Source organism: Cynoglossus semilaevis, chromosome 8 (assembly GCF_000523025.1).
Source record: "Cynoglossus semilaevis isolate Cse_v1.0 chromosome 8, Cse_v1.0, whole genome shotgun sequence".
Classification (NCBI taxonomy): domain Eukaryota; kingdom Metazoa; phylum Chordata; class Actinopteri; order Pleuronectiformes; family Cynoglossidae; genus Cynoglossus; species Cynoglossus semilaevis.
In genome coordinates, this window is record NC_024314.1 from 6,060,157 (window position 1) to 6,077,455 (window position 17,299).

The 17,299-nt window shown below is 42.1% G+C and overlaps 5 protein-coding genes across 5 annotated transcripts; 2 read left to right on the plus strand and 3 right to left on the minus strand.

The window, feature by feature from the left end:
* Positions 1–194: 194 nt before the first annotated feature.
* nat9 (N-acetyltransferase 9) lies at positions 195–2,829 on the minus strand. The gene is made up of 6 exons (XM_008314309.3): positions 2,629–2,829; positions 1,852–1,961; positions 1,621–1,761; positions 1,472–1,531; positions 1,287–1,381; positions 195–1,143 (listed from the first exon to the last, which is right to left on the minus strand). The coding sequence occupies exons 1-6, from the start codon at positions 2,703–2,705 to the stop codon at positions 997–999; spliced, it is 630 nt and encodes a 209-aa protein (XP_008312531.1). The 5' UTR covers positions 2,706–2,829; the 3' UTR covers positions 195–996.
* A 111-nt stretch (positions 2,830–2,940) lies between these two features.
* Positions 2,941–6,687, minus strand: syt15 (synaptotagmin XV). The gene is made up of 8 exons (XM_025057703.1): positions 5,552–6,687; positions 5,290–5,479; positions 5,028–5,170; positions 4,412–4,704; positions 4,131–4,298; positions 3,936–4,044; positions 3,680–3,862; positions 2,941–3,529 (listed from the first exon to the last, which is right to left on the minus strand). Exons 1-8 carry the CDS (start codon positions 5,556–5,558, stop codon positions 3,390–3,392), a joined length of 1,233 nt encoding a protein of 410 aa, XP_024913471.1. The 5' UTR covers positions 5,559–6,687; the 3' UTR covers positions 2,941–3,389.
* LOC112487335 (uncharacterized) lies at positions 5,386–8,784 on the plus strand. Its single transcript, XM_025057702.1, has 2 exons — positions 5,386–5,510; positions 6,965–8,784. Exon 2 carries the CDS (start codon positions 6,977–6,979, stop codon positions 8,759–8,761), a length of 1,785 nt encoding a protein of 594 aa, XP_024913470.1. The 5' UTR covers positions 5,386–5,510; positions 6,965–6,976; the 3' UTR covers positions 8,762–8,784.
* An 886-nt stretch (positions 8,785–9,670) lies between these two features.
* LOC103381786 (elastase-1) lies at positions 9,671–13,264 on the plus strand. Its single transcript, XM_008314313.3, has 6 exons — positions 9,671–9,847; positions 9,948–10,057; positions 10,313–10,407; positions 10,492–10,772; positions 10,846–11,009; positions 11,535–13,264. Exons 1-6 carry the CDS (start codon positions 9,706–9,708, stop codon positions 11,712–11,714), a joined length of 972 nt encoding a protein of 323 aa, XP_008312535.1. The 5' UTR covers positions 9,671–9,705; the 3' UTR covers positions 11,715–13,264.
* On the minus strand, positions 12,719–15,463 carry timm23a (translocase of inner mitochondrial membrane 23 homolog a (yeast)). The gene is made up of 7 exons (XM_008314314.3): positions 15,069–15,463; positions 14,890–14,948; positions 14,699–14,792; positions 14,333–14,417; positions 14,150–14,208; positions 13,931–14,041; positions 12,719–13,444 (listed from the first exon to the last, which is right to left on the minus strand). Exons 1-7 carry the CDS (start codon positions 15,172–15,174, stop codon positions 13,320–13,322), a joined length of 639 nt encoding a protein of 212 aa, XP_008312536.1. The 5' UTR covers positions 15,175–15,463; the 3' UTR covers positions 12,719–13,319.
* Positions 15,464–17,299: the final 1,836 nt, after the last annotated feature.

Below are 17,299 nucleotides of genomic sequence, written 5' to 3' on the forward strand. Positions count from 1 at the left end.
TATAATAATATTGCTGGTCTGATAAAAATGCACTTGGTGGTTGCCTGTCTGTCAAACATGGACTGATTCAAAATAATTTTTAATAATAAATAATCCTTGAAATCAGGTGCCCAATAACAGGAGCAAAAGACTGGTGGACATTTTTGTGTCAACATGAGTGCAGTTGGATCAATAAAGAAATAGAAGCCGTTTTTCCTCTCAGTGGCCAACCTTCTTTTTTTTACTGGGAAAATGAAAATGCAGCAAACTAATGGGCCGATTAGGAGGAATATGAGACAAACACGTTTCTTCAAATGATTTTCTTCATCCAAGGAAGCACAACAGGAGAGATGTCTTTTTATGGGGGGGATTTCTAACCTTAGGAACTACTGCAATGCAGCCCTGGTGTTTTTTCTCTTTATCAAAACTACTTATAAGTAACAAATAACATACTTCTACATATCATTACAACAATACATTTTCTTTTATAGTTGCATTTCACTTCCTTATGCTTGTTGTCAATGCTATGTGACAGCTAGAATGTCTTGATTCTCTTCTTAATAAAGTGGTGGGCATTGTTTCATCAACAGCTTCACAGCTGTGGTCTGTCATTCAAATGCAGGATTCATGTTGTACTGTAAGTAGTATGTTTTCCTTTATTTTAAAATATACTGGCATATAAATAACAAGGAGTAAAAAATGAGAAGTGAGGGTCAGCCTTCATAGTTGTTTTGTCGGGAGGTTAGTTACAAAAAAAAGGTATAATTTCATTTAAAACACCTACAGCCAAATAAAAACTTTGAAAACCTGGATGAACTCCAACAGCCTCATAAACCTTGGTATTGGGTCGAGATAAAATAAAAATCAGTGGCAAAATGTCTTTTGAGCAGTAAAGTTTGTACTAGGGTTAGATTACATGTGTGTATTTGTATAAAAGAGTAAAACACACACCACCCTAGGACAAACCTGAGCCATTTTTTTGTTCACCTTGACTGGAGATTTTGGCAGCTGACTACTTCAGGACGACAGTTCCTGTCTGTTGCTGCAGGTCTGTCTGTAGTCTCTCTCCTTCACAGATGCCATTTCATCAAGTATTCTCAGCCGAACATCCTCATCCACCGTCATCTCTAGAGTCACCTCCTTAAACACCTTACAGACTGACACCTGTGACAGACATCGACATTCAGTCAATTGTTTTGTCGGGGGTTGGACTTATTTGATTAACATGAAAACGACTCTCCCCAAAAACAATAACAACAAAGAAAATATTAAAACAACGACACCCTTACTGTACACTAACTTATTACCTCTTTAAAGTTGAGTTTCTTGAACATGAGGATGCTCACTTCGTTGCTTAGCCCAATTTTTGCCTGAAATGTTTTGATCCCGAGTTTGGCGACTCCTAGTGTAAGACAGCAAAATTGTGGTGTGTTCGAGTTTAAAGAATAACATTTAATTTGACTTTCCTTAAAAATACTTAAAAGCTGCTCACCGTAGAACATCATCATTCTTGTCACCTCCTTACCGAAACCTCTCCCTCTGTAACTGGGTTCTGAAGAGAACATCGGCAGAATCTCAGTGTCAGAACTCTTATGTCTGCTTTCTGCTAACTCAAGGGCAGATTCAGGATCCAGCCTTCACCTGCAATCATCACCTCCAGCTCAGCCAATGTTGGGTCTGTGGGGTCAGTGAGAAAGATATTTACATCTCCCAGCATGCATTGCTCCTCTTCTACACTGGGGTCTGCCCACTGCTGCTTGTCCAGGATGATGAAGGTGCACTCTAGAAAGAAGATGGGGGAAAAAACCTGTTAAAAAATGACTGTTAAATAAGGTAAATATCTGTGAGCATTACAGGAACATGACTTCTTACTGTCACTGTCTTCCCTCCAGCTCCGCTGCATGTCGTACTCCTGGTCTAAGGTCAGCGGCTCTGAAGCTGTCAGCTGCTGCAGCTCCACAGATTTCATCCACTCATGATACCTGAGAGTAAATGTGAGTGGGAAAATACAGGAACTGTAGCTTATCTTAGTTAACGCCCAGTTACATTTGTCAAGTAAATCATCAGTACATCATAGCTCGCATTATTTGTCTCCAGTTGAAGCCACATTCTCTGAACAACTACGATCACAAACAATTGTTTTATCTTTACATCTCTTTACGTCCACAGCCCTTAAAATTTCACAACCACGTCACCACATTTTAATGGGTTTTAGCGCCACCTATTGATGAAATGCTGCAAAAAATAAGCGTTTATTTAGACAAGCAAAACGATACTTAGTAAGTGAATTAATCATCTTAATTAATGTAATTCAGCGAGTTTTGTAAAGATTTACAACTCCATAAGATGCACTGAGATATTTTTCATAATGCGTGTTAAATAGGAAAAGTAAAATAAAAATAATATGACGTGCATTTTAGATACACTCTCATCTACAAGTATTGTAGCCGCATTCTACTACCGTTTATTGCATTAAACCAGACCCAGTTATTACACGAAGGTCAAATCAGAACAACAAATTAACACCACGTCAGTGGACTGTGGGGGGAAGTAAAGGTAAGATGCCAAGGTTAATGTGTGGCATTTTTCTTTACAACAGATTGTTTTACCAACAGAGTCTGAAGAAACAAATATTTGAACGATCGTTACCTTGGTACATGCTGTGCATTATACGGTACCAGGACGACTCTGTGTCCCTCTAATAAAGTGTTCTCATTTATCTTCATGGCGTCTTTAATGTACTCAAATAAAGAAAATCACACAAATTGTTCAAGACATGGCAAAGCATCCATATGTTGTTCTCACGTTTCCTTATTTCGCTCTCTGCTCCTAACTGCTGTTGTAGTCACAGACATAACGGTTGATTTCGCCACCCTCTGGCTTGGAGTACTAACTGCATCTAAAAGTAAGGTTTAATATTATGTTGTACAAGGTAGACTTTAGCTGGAATTTAAACATTTAAACACTCAGCAAAACAAATTTAGAGTTTTAGGGGAGGTATCTCAATTTTTTCAATTATTATTAATTGGGGCGGTGGGGGTAGTTAACTGCACTGTTTACTGAAAAAACGTTTGATAACTCTTTACCTTAAGGTAATTACCTTGAATCTGCAGACATATTGTTACCACCCTATTGGTGTGCATGCATGAATAAAGAAAATTCAAATATAATACACTCTTAAATCAACTGGACATCTAAAAAAATCTTACAATAGTCACTTTAGTTCAATTGTAATAGACAAAAAATAAAAAGCAACATACACATTATTATCAATCACTTTAAAGACAGCAATAATGACGCAGTTCCTTTTTGGGGCTTTAATCTATTGTGAATAAATGATCATTTATTATTATTATTTGTTTGGAGGTATTGACTATATTTTGTTTTTGATTGTTATGTGTTTTGAAATGTTAGGTGGCTCTGCTCAGTCTGTGCCACTGCTCCACTGTCTCCTGCGGCCTGTTGACCATGTCCATCCAGTGCTGAAGCTGTGGGCCCTTAGCGTACATGAAGGGTCCTAGAACCAGATCTCCCAGCAAGAGTGGAGCCTCTGTGTTGGAAATGACCAATGTACAAAACATGTTGACCTTTTGACATGTGACATGAGTTTATTTACATTTTTAACCAAGGTCTGATTTTGTTTTTGTTTGTTTGACATTCATTTTAGTTAGGTTTTAAAAGCAGTGGTTTTATCCTTTACCTGTGTTGATATAATGAGGCTGCTGCAGCTCAAACCTCAGACAGGCCTCATCTAAGTGCTGTGAGCGAAGTTTAAAGGCCATCCTGTGGTCAAAGCAGGGGTCATTCTCTCCTTTCACCACACTGCTGCGCTTCATCTTCACCACCTGAGTGTGTATCTGCAAGCTCACCTGGACACACACACCTGGGTGACACAAGATATTTAACTATCTATTGTCTAAATTAGGATATAATGTGTCTGATGAAAACGTTTCTACCTGTATCTGTGAGCACCTGAAGCCCCCGTGTTCCCAAAACCCCCACAGAGAGGCGCTGCTGAGTTGGACTGTAGCTCAGTGATACCTGCACATCTCCCTGCTCCGAGTACTAAGATGATGAAACAGTACAATCAAGTACTGACTTTTCATATACAGTGTGTGTGTGTGTGTGTGTGTGTGTGTGTGTGTGTGTACCTTTGTGTCATCTGCTCTGTCGAGATCTTTCCACAGAACCCGTCCACCCTGACTAAGCTCACCCTCAAGAGGAAACAGGATTTTGCCCACAGGAAGTCGTTTGCAATCTTGCTCCACACTCAGCACACACACACTCAGGGTGCTCCGAGGGACACACACTGCTGACACCTGCAGAATACAGGGACAGTTGTCCACCACAATGAATGGATGGATCTATGGAAACCACTGGGTCAGAATCTGTGATGGACTTTGAATATCTCCAAACATTCCTGATTTCTCACCTGGAAAATGAAGCAGTCGCTGAATTCCGGATCAGGGCCCGTGCCCCGGGCCTTGGCCTGTCTTGGCCGCCGGTCATCAGGGAGAAGCCTCAGCTCCACCAGGGTAACGTTGCGGTGAAAGCGTGGGGGGAGGTTACCCAAGCGGAACAGCGTGACCATGAGCTGCTCTCCACTGTGTCTGTACTCCACAGAGAAGCACAGGCGGGTGGCCATGCCGGGCGGAGGAGCGACCACCTCCTTCAGGGGAGAAGAAGAGTACAGGCCGGCGTGGACCGTTCCCACTGGATACCAGCCTGGAGGAGTTGTAGATCAACACAGATACAAATGATAATCTGCAGATATTTGGGAAGATTGTTTTAAAGTTCTCCGTCTCCCACAGCACTGCAGCCTTCTTAGAACAACATGTTCTGACTTGTTACCTTCATCTGGGTCAAGGTGTGAAGACCAAGGCCAGAATCACACACACACACACAACACACAACTCTAACCTAACCAGAGAGACGTGTGCTGTGACAGCTGTGTTATATAGGAAGAAGTAGTAGTTGAGATTTCTTTAGCAGCTATGGTTCATCCATTCAAAGATTATATTCAGGTACATAGAAAAGCAGTAACTCACTCCTCACAGAGAGTGACCCACGATGTGCTAATATGTCCTGCTGAGTCTCCACCTTCATCTCTGTCTCGTTCTCCTCCATTTCCAGATCACTCTGCTTGTGTGTTGTTAAACGAGGAGGCAGCGTGAAAGGAATCTCTCCGGGCCTTTCAGACAGAGAGAGATACTCTTAACTGGACTCCAGCTAGTGATGTCATTGTTATTACATGGGGAAACATTATGAGTCAGAACCAGCAGTGTCTCTTCAACATGAGTTGTGACTTACGTGGTCCAGGTGCACTGTGAGACCAGAATGACTGGTGCAGAGCATGCTGGGACTGAGGGCACCGGGGAGGACAGCTCCTCGTACTGACCCTGATTTTTCCTCTTCCTCCACAGATAACACAACATCAGACTGAGGAGCAGCAGCGACAGGAAGCCCAGAGACAGACCAGCGGACAGCAGTAACACCTGCTCTGAAACAGGTGATTGAAGGAAAGGTCAAAGGTAAGAAGAAGAAGTGAAGACATATTTATTTTTTTACTTACCTGCCATTTTGTGAACAGAAAGATTTTTCTTTTTGTAAGCTCTCACACAGGATGGTTGTCCAAATCTGAAGACGTTTCAGATTCTGGAACGACAGTAGAAAAAGGCGTTGGTCTCTGTTGGTTAGGGTACGTTAGTGTGTGTGACACAGCTGCCTGGTTCTCAGTGTGTCATACTCTTATCTGGCTGAAGAAAAGCTAACTTAGCTTTTAAAAAACCACACCACCAGGGTTTAGAACAATCATGACTAAATACCTTTAAAGTAGAGTACATTCAGGAAACACAGATTTGGAGCACGTCAAAGAATTAAGTTAAGAATTCATATACATTAACCGTATGTCAATCTTTTAAACAGTTGGTTAAAATAATAAAGTTAATTTGCATGTTGTTGTCAAAGAAGCATTTCTATCTTTTTGAAAGTGTGTTTTATTTTGTTGCTGCGGAAAGAAGTCAGAATCATATCTTGGGCCTTTTTGTTGTTTTTCTGAATGCTGTTAGTTGGAAATACATTTTTTTCATTTTTCACATTTCCATTTTTGCACCTGAGATGTTTCTTATTTTCTAATTCATGATGATCTAGAGTGCTGGGCGGTCAAAGTGTAAACCTCATAATAAAAATAACTCCTGTCCACTGTCCTTAACTGGACTGAGATAAAAATGCTCATTATCCCTGAGGTGACTTACACACACTCACACACACACACACACTGGTCAGATATTGGAAGGCAGCTAACAGGATGAAGGTTAATCCTCCAGGATGAGGACAAAGTCAAAGCCCTTCTGTCATGCACGCACCTACACACCAACGCAGTGCTGCCACAGGACGACAGCCCTGACTGTGGTTCTGACAGCTGCTCATGTCAAAAACAGTGAGTATAGAAGAGTACCTTTTTTAGATTGTCAGGACAAACTCTGCAGATTATCCTCTTAGGAAGTGAGAAAAAGAGAGTGGCAAAAATAATGGGAGGAAAGAGAGACAGTGGTTCTCTGGAGGGCAAAACAGGACAGAAGCCGTGATCTTTAAGGTAAGACCTCTGCCCTCTGTACGTGTGTGTGTGTGTGTTCATGCACTGTAATATTAACAAGGAAGTGTTCATAATATGTGCTGCCAAGTGACTGTGTATGTCACTGTATACTATACTTATATACTTATACACACTCATCTTGTCTACTGTTTGTATGTTGAAACATGTTTAACAGTCAGTTTGGGACACTTTAAAATAAATGTTAAAATAAATCCATATAATGTGTTTCCATGTTTTTTCCATGCAATTTGTAGGCCTCCCTAATGTATCTCCCAAAACAAAATATTGTTTTCCCTTTCCTGTTTCCTCAGTCTGTGTAGCCCAGTGGGTTATTGAAGAGTCCACAGTGATTAAGTCGTGGTTTGACATTAAGGTGCTTTGTCTCCACAGGTTGTTTCTGACATGGCGAAGCCCGCTCGCCCTGTGTCTGAGAGCTACGCCCCGGTCTGCTGCTCACTCAGTCACTCTCTCTCTAACTCCAGTAAAACTGGGATTGTGGTACAGGATGATGATGATGATGATGATGAACATTCCCCCATCTTCTCCATCTCCAAGAGCTCCATGGATGTCGTCATGGCAACCGGTCCTCCGCACGAGAGGGACCCAGCCTGGACTCGGCTGAAGATTAAACGCAGCTCCAGCACCAACACACACTCTGAGCCGAATGCTGTGATTCTTCAACAGCTGCGTGTGCACATGAGGCCAGGGGTCAGATCCACCAACAGTCCGTACTTAGCGGTCACACCTGCAACCCTGGACGTGCACGGTCTGCCTCTGCCTCGTGAGCCAAAGTCTCCAAATGAACAGTGTTGGAGCGACTGCAGCAGCAGAAGAGTCCTGGGAACAGTAGTGCAGAGAGGAAGGTCTTCACGGCCCACAAGTCTGACCCAGGAGGTCTGTCACCCATCTGCCCCAAACTCTCCATCAGCCACACCCTCTGCCCTCCAAAGACCTAGTGATGCAGGTGTGGACTTCTCAAATTCAAATCTTCCAGAAGACTTTGAAGTTGATTCTTCACCTCAACCCACTCCATCACTGTCACCCCTGCACAGCAGCAGACAGCAGGATGGAAGATTCCTGGAGAAACACCTGCTGGAAAATAAAGCAGCATCAGATGTTGGGCACCTTGTTGATGAACAGTCACATGATTCTGAAGGCCCACCGCTGTTAGACGACACAGAAGAGGAGAGCTTAGAGCCGCAGTGCTGCTGCTCACAGCGTCTTCCTCCAGCAGAGAGTCCAGGATCAGGAGGAAACGGAGCCTCGGTCTGTTACCTGGAGCTGCCACAGCAGCATGAGGAGAAGAATAACCCCGGGCACGGAGTCTGCTGCAGGTGCAGCCACAACTGCACCAGTGTCACTTCAAAGTCACCAATAGTGAGGCTGTTTCGGGAGGAAGGCACCATGACGTCACAGAACAAACTGGTCAATGCTGAGGTGCAGACCGTCTCTCCTATTGGCTCCTGGTGGGACCTCAGGAGGAACATCTCCACCTGCAGCATGGGGTCACATTCCATCTTGGGCTCGCCTCCTGGATCCAGGCTGAACCTGAGGTTTTCAGTGGGGTCACACTCTAATTTGGTATCACCCTCCTCCAGCATGTTTAAAATCAGTAGTTTGGAAGAGGAGCAGAGACACGGAGAGTTCCACCAGGAGAAGAAGAAGAGATCATGTCTGAAGATGCTGGACAAGGACGACCTGGGCAGGAGAAGCAGCATGAAGCAGGTCCAGTGGGATGAGGACGGGTTGACATGGGACATTCACGGAGCATCTGTGGACCCCGAGGTGCTGAGCACTGCCATACAGAGACACCTGGAGCTCAGTCCAGACCCACCGCTGAGAAAGTCCTCCAAGAAGACCAAAGCTCCAAAACCACCGCTAACGTCAAATGTAGTGAAAGCCGAGGCTCCTGAGCTGAAGGCAGATGTTATGATTAATACTTCGTTCTGTGTGATGCACAGTGAGGTGGGGCAGGACAGAGGAGGTAAGGAGGAGGAAACACCAGATGTTCCTTGCAGAGTTAGCAGAGCTGAGGGGGAAAATGTGAGAGAGGAAGAGGATGAGGTTTACACAGAGGAAGGAATCAGCCGTCTGAAATCTCACTCCAATGAGAGTCACAGTCAGAGGAGAAGTGTGATGAGAAGTGTGTCAGGCTGGTGCGGAGGCTGCCGGAGGGAGAAGCACTGATGTTGTTGTTGATGATTCTGAGGTTTTCATCAAACAAACACAAAGGTGTGAATGTGTTTTCTTTAGGTTGTACTGTTCACAGTGATGAACAGATTCAGCTGTCAGCAACCAACAACGTATCTGTTCATGCAGACGTTATGAATTCAAACGTTTTTTTTTCTTGAACTCACTTTAGTGAGTGTGGTATATTTTTGTTGATTTAAAGAATGATAAATAAATTGAAAAAAAATGGAAAATACATATTCTAATAACAAATATTATAGCAAACAAAAAGTAAAATTGGCAAGAACTTAACTTGAATTTCAGCAAAATCAATGTATTTAAAAAATGGCCCTTAAAACATTTCCACATTTCAAAAAAATTCTATGAAAGTAACCATAAGTAGAAAAAAAATGACAAAAGATAGCAAAAAACTATGACATTTACAGCAGAAAAATAGCTATTTATATGATAATTAGGAGCTAGCTTGAATAACTAGGAATGCTAGTTTAGGTAAGCTAAAAATGGCTGGAAAAAGGCTAAAAGCTAGCAAAACCTGTTGTTAAAAGTCAAGACAAAATGTTGGAGAAAGTTGAAAGATAGTAATAGAGCATAGTTAGATATCAAAGGTAAAGGTCGTGGTCAGGGTCAGGGTCAGGGTCAGGGCACTGCTACTGTACGTGTACATGTGGGACACGTGACATGGTGTGATGTTTGGTGTGGGACAGTATCCTGTGTGTACATTAGTGTACTGTGAGTATGTGAAAGTGCTGATGGCTCACCACAGTTGACTCTCAGCTGCAGCAGAACAGTCCAGCACTCAGCCTTTGTTTTACTGCCACCTATTGTCCCTGTTGTCAGGCTGTTTGTGCACAGCTATAAATGTAAACAGCTTTGTACGTGTACATAAACCTGCTGCCTGGTATAAATAGCATGGGTGTGTGTGCTGGCCGCGGACTGTGTGGATGACGATGGCTGTACCTGGACCTCCTCTGCTTCTTCTCCTGGCTCTGCTGCTGCCGCTGCTGCTGAGCATGGCACCACTGCCTGCAGCTGCTTATAAAATTACACCAGGACGGCAACCGCAGCACAAAATCCTCCACCTGGGTGAGAACGTAGACACAAACAAAGACACTTTTTAAAAAAATGTTTTAAAAAATACATTGATGATATTGATCTCTATGTTTTGTGGCTCCTTTTTGTCTAGACTGGCCCAAAGACTGTGGTATGGCCCACTTCAAACCCAACATGGTTGAAAGAATTGTATCAGGAAACGAGGCCAGACCTCACTCCTGGCCGTGGCAGGTCTCTCTGCAGGTAAAACTGTCAGTTTAATACTACAATACATCATGAAACAATCGTGTACAGTAGGTTTCTTCTATAGATGTACAAGTACAGTGTGTAAAAAACTACTGGACAGTTCCACCTTAAATCATCTGATACAAATGGTTCAAATCTGTCTTAGATTTAAAGAATCTAAGTGAAGCACAGATTAACCTTCCAAGGTGAGGAGAGGGTAAACTTCTTTCTATCTAAGACAGAAGAGACTGACGTCCAGGTTCTCTGCCCTAGGTCCGACCCCGGGGAAGTAAACATTACATCCATGTCTGCGGAGGAACTCTCATCCACAAGAACTGGGTCCTAACTGCAGCTCACTGCTTTCAAAAGTAATTAAAAATCACCAATGACTTGAAATGCTAAAAAAGGTAGTATATTATTTCCAGCAGTATTTACAATGAGTGATTCCTCAGAGGCAAAGCTGAGGATGCTGGGAGCTGGAGGATCCTTCTGGGGAAGCACCGTCTGAAACGTTCAGAGATGGCAGAGAGGATTTTCCCAGTGAAGAGAATCTACAGACATGAGAACTTCCGTTACCCAGCTCACACCGAGCTGGACTATGACATCGCCCTGGTGAAGGCTGCCAAAGATATCCTGCCTTCAAATTACATCCGCTACGCCTGCCTGCCACACAAGCAGACCAGCCTCAAACCGGGACACTACTGCTGGGTCACAGGCTGGGGAGACACCCGAGGTATGTGGAGCACCAGGGGTGTTTTTATACTAGCCCGTTCAGTTTCCAACTGATAATTGTGCTGAGTCAACAGGTGGGAAAGAAAACGTGTCCCTGGCCGAGGCTCTGAATCAAGCCCGTCTCCCCATCATCGACTTCACGACCTGTAAGCAAAAGAAATTTTGGGGGGATCGTGTCCAGGATTCAATGATCTGTGCTGGGTTCAAGGACACTGGAGATCCTCCTGCTGCCTGTCAGGTAAGACTGATGACAGTCTGCAAATGAACCAACACTGGACTTAATCATTGGGCTGATACTTACAGGTATAAATCCAGAAGGAAATACAATTTATATTTTAGTCGAGATTTTCTTTTCCAACTATTACTGTGCTGCCTTTAAGCAATTTCTGTGTTAACCTGGAGATTTTGTTTTTCTAATTCTGGGTTGACCTTAATGTAATCTAAATTTCTAAATCTAAGAGTTGAAATTCGATCTAATTTAACACCACTCCTGGCTGCCATAGCTATATAATTGGCTGGTTATCATTTCTGCTCTTTTGTAGCATTTTGACAACTTTTTAAAAACAATTTATATCTAATTTCCACACATTTTTACTTTTCATTTTCATAATTTTTGCTATTTTCAATTGTATTTTTGGTTGGAGATGCAAAGATTTAGCAATGTCTAAAATGTTCAGCTGAATCCCAGATAATTTCAGACGTTGCCTGGACAAAGCCACCACACATGTCTAATTTTGGCCTGTCCTGCCTCTTTTTTTCCCAGGGAGACTCTGGTGGTCCTTTGCTCTGTCAGCTGGGGCGTGACCGCTGGGAGGTGCACGGTGTGGTGAGCTTTGGTCCCATAGGCTGCACCGTGGAGAACAAACCCAGCGTGTTCACTCGCACCGCTGCCTACATCCCGTGGATAGAGGCCACACGCATCAGGGACTTCTTCCTGCACTAAGCGGATCAAGAACACATTAAAAAGAATATCTGCTCTGTTTAGTGTTCAGTATCTCCAGCCCAAAACCAAACTGTTTTTAGTCCCGATCACATCTGCAATCATTTGTTTTTATCTTTCGGTAGTTTACAATTCAACCATTCATTCTTGAGTTGTGTAAAAGAATAAATTATCCTCAATGTGATGAATAAGAATTGATTTGCCAACAGAAAAACTGATAAATTTCCTCTTAATACTAACATTTGATTCAACAGAGAATCTTGTCATTCATGACTTACCAATGAAGTATTTAAATGATCTTTGATCATTTCATTGTGGGAGAATTTCTCTTCAACAACTGATACAAAGTGACTTATTATTTTTCTATTGTTTTTATTCTATATAAGATCTAAAAAAAGTTTAGGATGCTTTCTTATCACTGGTCATTACTGGAATTTGGCACATTTTCTTATCATTATTTTTATTTAATTTCCATTCATTAAATTCCCCAGGATTTTATTCTGATTCTTGAGTTGTTCCTTGAAGACAGTATCAAGATTAGGAGAAACTCTGTCGCTATTTTAGGACTTTGTCACATCAGCAATGCACAAGTTGTGGCTGAAGACAAACCTTCTTCTGTGTCTACGTCAGGCATGTCCACACTATTTTTGAAAGGGCCGTGTGGCTGCAGGTTTCTGATCCAACCGACCCAGAGCACACTGACTGAACAATCAACTGCCTAAAGACTCAGATCCGTTGATTAAATGAGCCAAGTCAGGTGAGCTGCTGTTTGATTGGAACAAAAACCTGCAGCCACAGCGGCCCCTTGTGGAACTGTTTGGTCTGGTCCACCTATACAACAATATAGCTCAGGGAATTCCTCTGACAATGGTGCTGGAGAAGTGTGTTGGAATGACGGACGTTTCTAGACAATTACAAAAAAGAAAAGAAAACAATGTTAAAAAAGTGATGTCACGAAAGGTCGATGTTGCAACGTATCACATCACAAAACATGTTCTCAAAATGCCTTTTTGTTGTAGTCACTTTTAATATGGTGTGATTTATGAAAACAGTACCAGCATACACTTCCAGTAGAACTTGACACCGATTTCTTCTTGCAGTGACAGACGCCAATGCACATTACTTCAATAAATACAAGAGCAGAATTACCCATCAGGCTATTTTCTGTGTGTTTGTCTTTAATAAAACTCTGACAACAGTCTTTCAGTCCAAAGTCACAACAACACTCCCCTGATGCCACCAACATTATAACAGCTCCCTTCGTCCAATCAGTGTCATGGTTCAGATATTGTAGGAAACACCAGTGAGCTCCGTCTCCTCGGCGTTCCTGTTAATGACCAAACCAGTGACAGGAACTTTTCTTAGGCCATTTTGTGATTGTTGAAACCCTGACCATCAGATTAATGTAGTCCACAATTTCAGAATTTATTTTGTCCAGACAGTTTTCAAATCCTTGAATGCTTCAGGACAGGATGGGTGCTAATGGGTGGAAGGCAACCAAGTGGAGCCACTTTACACTTTGGGGGAAATCTGCTGCTTACCGTAAATGCTGTGTCCTGACAAAAATATATTTGGCCCTAATATAAAAGCAGAAGCGTGGGGGAAACACTAGTACAGGCGAGAGGAGGCGGAGGAGGACGAGTTGGTGATGTGGTCCCAGTTGTTGTAGAGAGCATAGGCACTGGATAAGGCTAAGCCCACCAGACCTCCACGGGCTACACCCTTTAATCCACCTGTAACCACACAACACACAACAATGTCAATGAATAATAATAATTGTGATGAATGTAGGGTTTAACTAAAATATTCATCAGCTATTTATGTTGGCAGTACGCAGGCAAACACTGAGCTGTAGTTTCAACTTATTACACACGTTTTCAGTTTGTTACATGTGCGGCTTTGTGCTAATAACTGAACACCTGTACGTGACACTTCAAATAAATACAGAACTTCTTCAGGTGTGAGGATGGGGGACATGTCTGAGTGTAACTTTGGACTTGGTTCAACTATAAACTCCTGAACACCTCTCCAGCCTGAAATCCAATGGAACTACTGTTTCCTCATGGAGTGAGAAAGAGAAAAAGTTCTTTGTTTTGTGCGACTTCAATGAGCTTTAACCCATAAATCTTATGAAATTCGTTTGAAAAAGACAGATATGAACAGATAAGGAACAGAGAAAATGCTCCACCACTAGTATTGAAAACCAAAACAAAACGTACCTGCTGATTTGAAGAGCATCCCCGTTAATGTCCCAGCAGCCACTGTGTTGAGGTCGTCCTCTGCTCCTCTCGCTTTTTCAAACACTACACCGAAAGCACTATACAACAAAGCTGCAACGGTAGAGAGAGATTCTTTAAAGATTTGCTGTAAAAAGATTAATTATTGCAGACCCATACACGCTGCAGTTCAAATGCTCTCTTCCAGGTCCACTGACTTACCAACAGAACCTAATGTGTTGGCCCAAGATGCACCCTGTCTGGTCACCATGTTAATAATCCTGAAGAATGAAAATAAAAAGATTTCAAATGACATATAACATATTGTATATTAGCAGAAATAACAAGACATATGACATATTGTATATTAGCAGAAATAACAAGAGTAACTTTGACTGTACTCACTGTACATTACGAGGTTTGGACCAGGCCATGTCTCTGGTCTCTTTGATGCCCATTCTAAGACCATTAAAAGCCCCAAATGTTGCTCCTGTTGCCCAGACAAACAGAATTAGTTGGTGAGAGATTATCCATAAACATGTAGTTACAAAGTACTGCAAATTTGATCATCTTGAAAAAGTCCTGACATCATGATGATTCAGATCTTGTTATTCACAAATTTTGTGATGCAGTTGTGACATAAAAGCTAACTAGGAGACTTACGTTTTCTCGCACAAAAATATAAACCATTATTTGACAGACTTGTGCACCAGGGCTTGTTTCACTTGCACTTACACAGATATTTTTTAAATATTATGAAGATTTACATACCGGTCATACAAGATCCGCCGATAGTGAAGAAGGCTAGTTCAAACCTCCCTCTGGTTTTGTTGGCGCCTGTGGGTAAAATGAACTCATCTGTGTCCTATAAACAAAACAACAATAACAACAACATAACAAACTGTTAGTGTAGAAAACAAACGTAGGAATAAAAATATATCTTCAACTGAACCGGGTCATACCTGAGCAAGATAGCGTGGGTCGACATTAAGGTATGGTGACAGAGGGCTCATTCCTGTCACTGAAAAAACATAAAACACCGAGTATTCATCTGACAATATTTTCATATTCCTTGACATCTTTAAGGGAGTTTCAGCTTTACTACCCATAAACTGTATAAGTATTTCAGTGAAACACTTACAAGAAACACCGGCGAGGTCATTGTTGGAGTATCCAGGCGAACCGCCTCCAAAAAGGCTTCCAAGACCTGATTTGACTCCACCTGATCCTTGTGAGTTGTTGTCCATGGTTGAAGACCGAGGATACCTGGACAATTCTGGGGTCAGGAAGAGACTATCCCTCGAGGTAGCTAGCTGAGATAACGTTAGCTATGTCGGAACAGCCAAAATCTAAAATAAAATGATGAAAAATGACGTAATCTACCACTTCCGATGTCTCTTGCCAACACATCAGAAGTGTTTAATTCTGGTAATAAACTAATGTTCAATGACGTTTTAGTCTTAGTTCGTTTACAGATCGTCTTTACATCATGTATCTGACCTCCAGAAACACGCTGTACTAGGAAGTGACGACAGGCGCCGTCATGTACGTGATTACGTCACAAAATCGGAAAAGGAAATACATTTTCATTTTGTAGTTTTGTCACAATTTGTCCTTTAGTAACGGCAGTAGTCAATGTATAACGTAGATACATCAACGATAATATCTAAGTATAGTAAAGTAACAGAAATATACGTTTTTTTAAGTTGTTATTCTTTTACTGAAACAGAAATTTGATAAACATGATAAGTAACATATGTCATTTGTTATTTTGAAATTTGACTCAGAATAATTCATAATAATTACCACCAAAACAGCCACACCTGCTAATTTATAAAACTCTTATTTATATTTATATATCTTATTTAGGCAACACAACCAACTTCATAAAGAGTAACTAGATAATAAATTAATTTAAATTCAAGGAAATCAATAATAAACAAAATCAATTCATACTGATTTTGTTTGATAGTAGACACACACATTATTATATGTTTAACCTGTAATTTCTTATATTTACCAGATTAAAAGCCTTTAATTTCCATGTGTCCCTTTTGAATTTACTTTACTCCTCCCTGCAAGACAGTAATAATGGGCTCAGAGGTCAAAAGCTTAAACCTTCTTTTTTGGGGGCATGTTTTGAAGTGATTTCCTGTCTCCCCGTGTTTTCAACTCACCATTTGTGTTAGCTGCTTGCTTGTCACCTACTGTTTTCTACTGCTCACCTTGTAAAGCTACTCATGCAGATGAAAAGAGCAGACGTACTCACCAGCTTCGGAGGGGGGCAGCAGAGAGCTGATAGACAAGAACCAGACAGGGTCAACCCCGTTAGATCTGGTGCACCTCGGTCCTCATTCTAATTAGTCCTGATTTAATTGTCTCATTTAGTTAAATCTGTTCCCAGGCTTTTCAGAGAGATGTAATGCCTGATTTGCCTGATACAGCTTGCATTAATCAAAGTAAGTGGGTTAAAGTCTACTGTTAATTACTTCCAAATGACAGTTGAGAATCTGGGAATGAAGGTCAATCTATTTTTCATGCCTTTTGGATTTTTACCATTTGATGTGCAAGGAGAGACATGGCCACATACATGCACACGTACATTTATGCCGCCCTAACCCTGGCCATTTGCTGCCAGTCAAAGGCAGAGAAGCAGTGAAGGAATGTAGTTTGTTGAATTTTACAAATAACAGAGCATCTTATTTGGATTCCTCCATTGTATACGTGTATTCAGAAGGGGCCAAGTGGAACGATGAAGTTTGCCATTGTCGCCCAGTGTGGGTGTTTTCAGACTCTCTGGCATGATCTGTGAGTTAGTGTTCTCTGTGTTACTGCCCAGTGTGCCCACTGTCTTTCCCACAATGCTCCATTCAGCTCTGGGCCTCTCTCTCTCTCTCTCACTCTCTCTCTCTCTATCCACCATCCCTTCCCATTCCGTCCCCAACTCAACCTTCTCTATCCTCACTTCTCTATCTCTCAAACTGACCCACCACCCCTTTTGTGCCTCTGGCTAGTCATCACCACCACCTTCATCCTCATCATCACGTTGTTGGGCTGCAGACCAGATTCTCAGTTGTGGTATAAAATAGCCATGATGTCACCTTACTTGTCTTTTTCAGCAACTCTCCTTCCTCGCCTCTGCCTTCCTCTCTCTGTCCCTCTTTTCTGTCTCTCTGAGCTCCCAAACACAAAAGACAGAGAGGCCACGACAGGACCCCAGTGTATGCTGGTTGTCAGGGAGACAAGGAGGCAGTGTTGGGTCTTTAAACTCCCTCGGAGGGGTGTGTGGAGTTAGGGGGAGTTGGCCTTATTTACATGGGAAGAGGGACTTGAAATAAAACTTTGGAGACGTTTCCTTGCAGCTTATAGGAC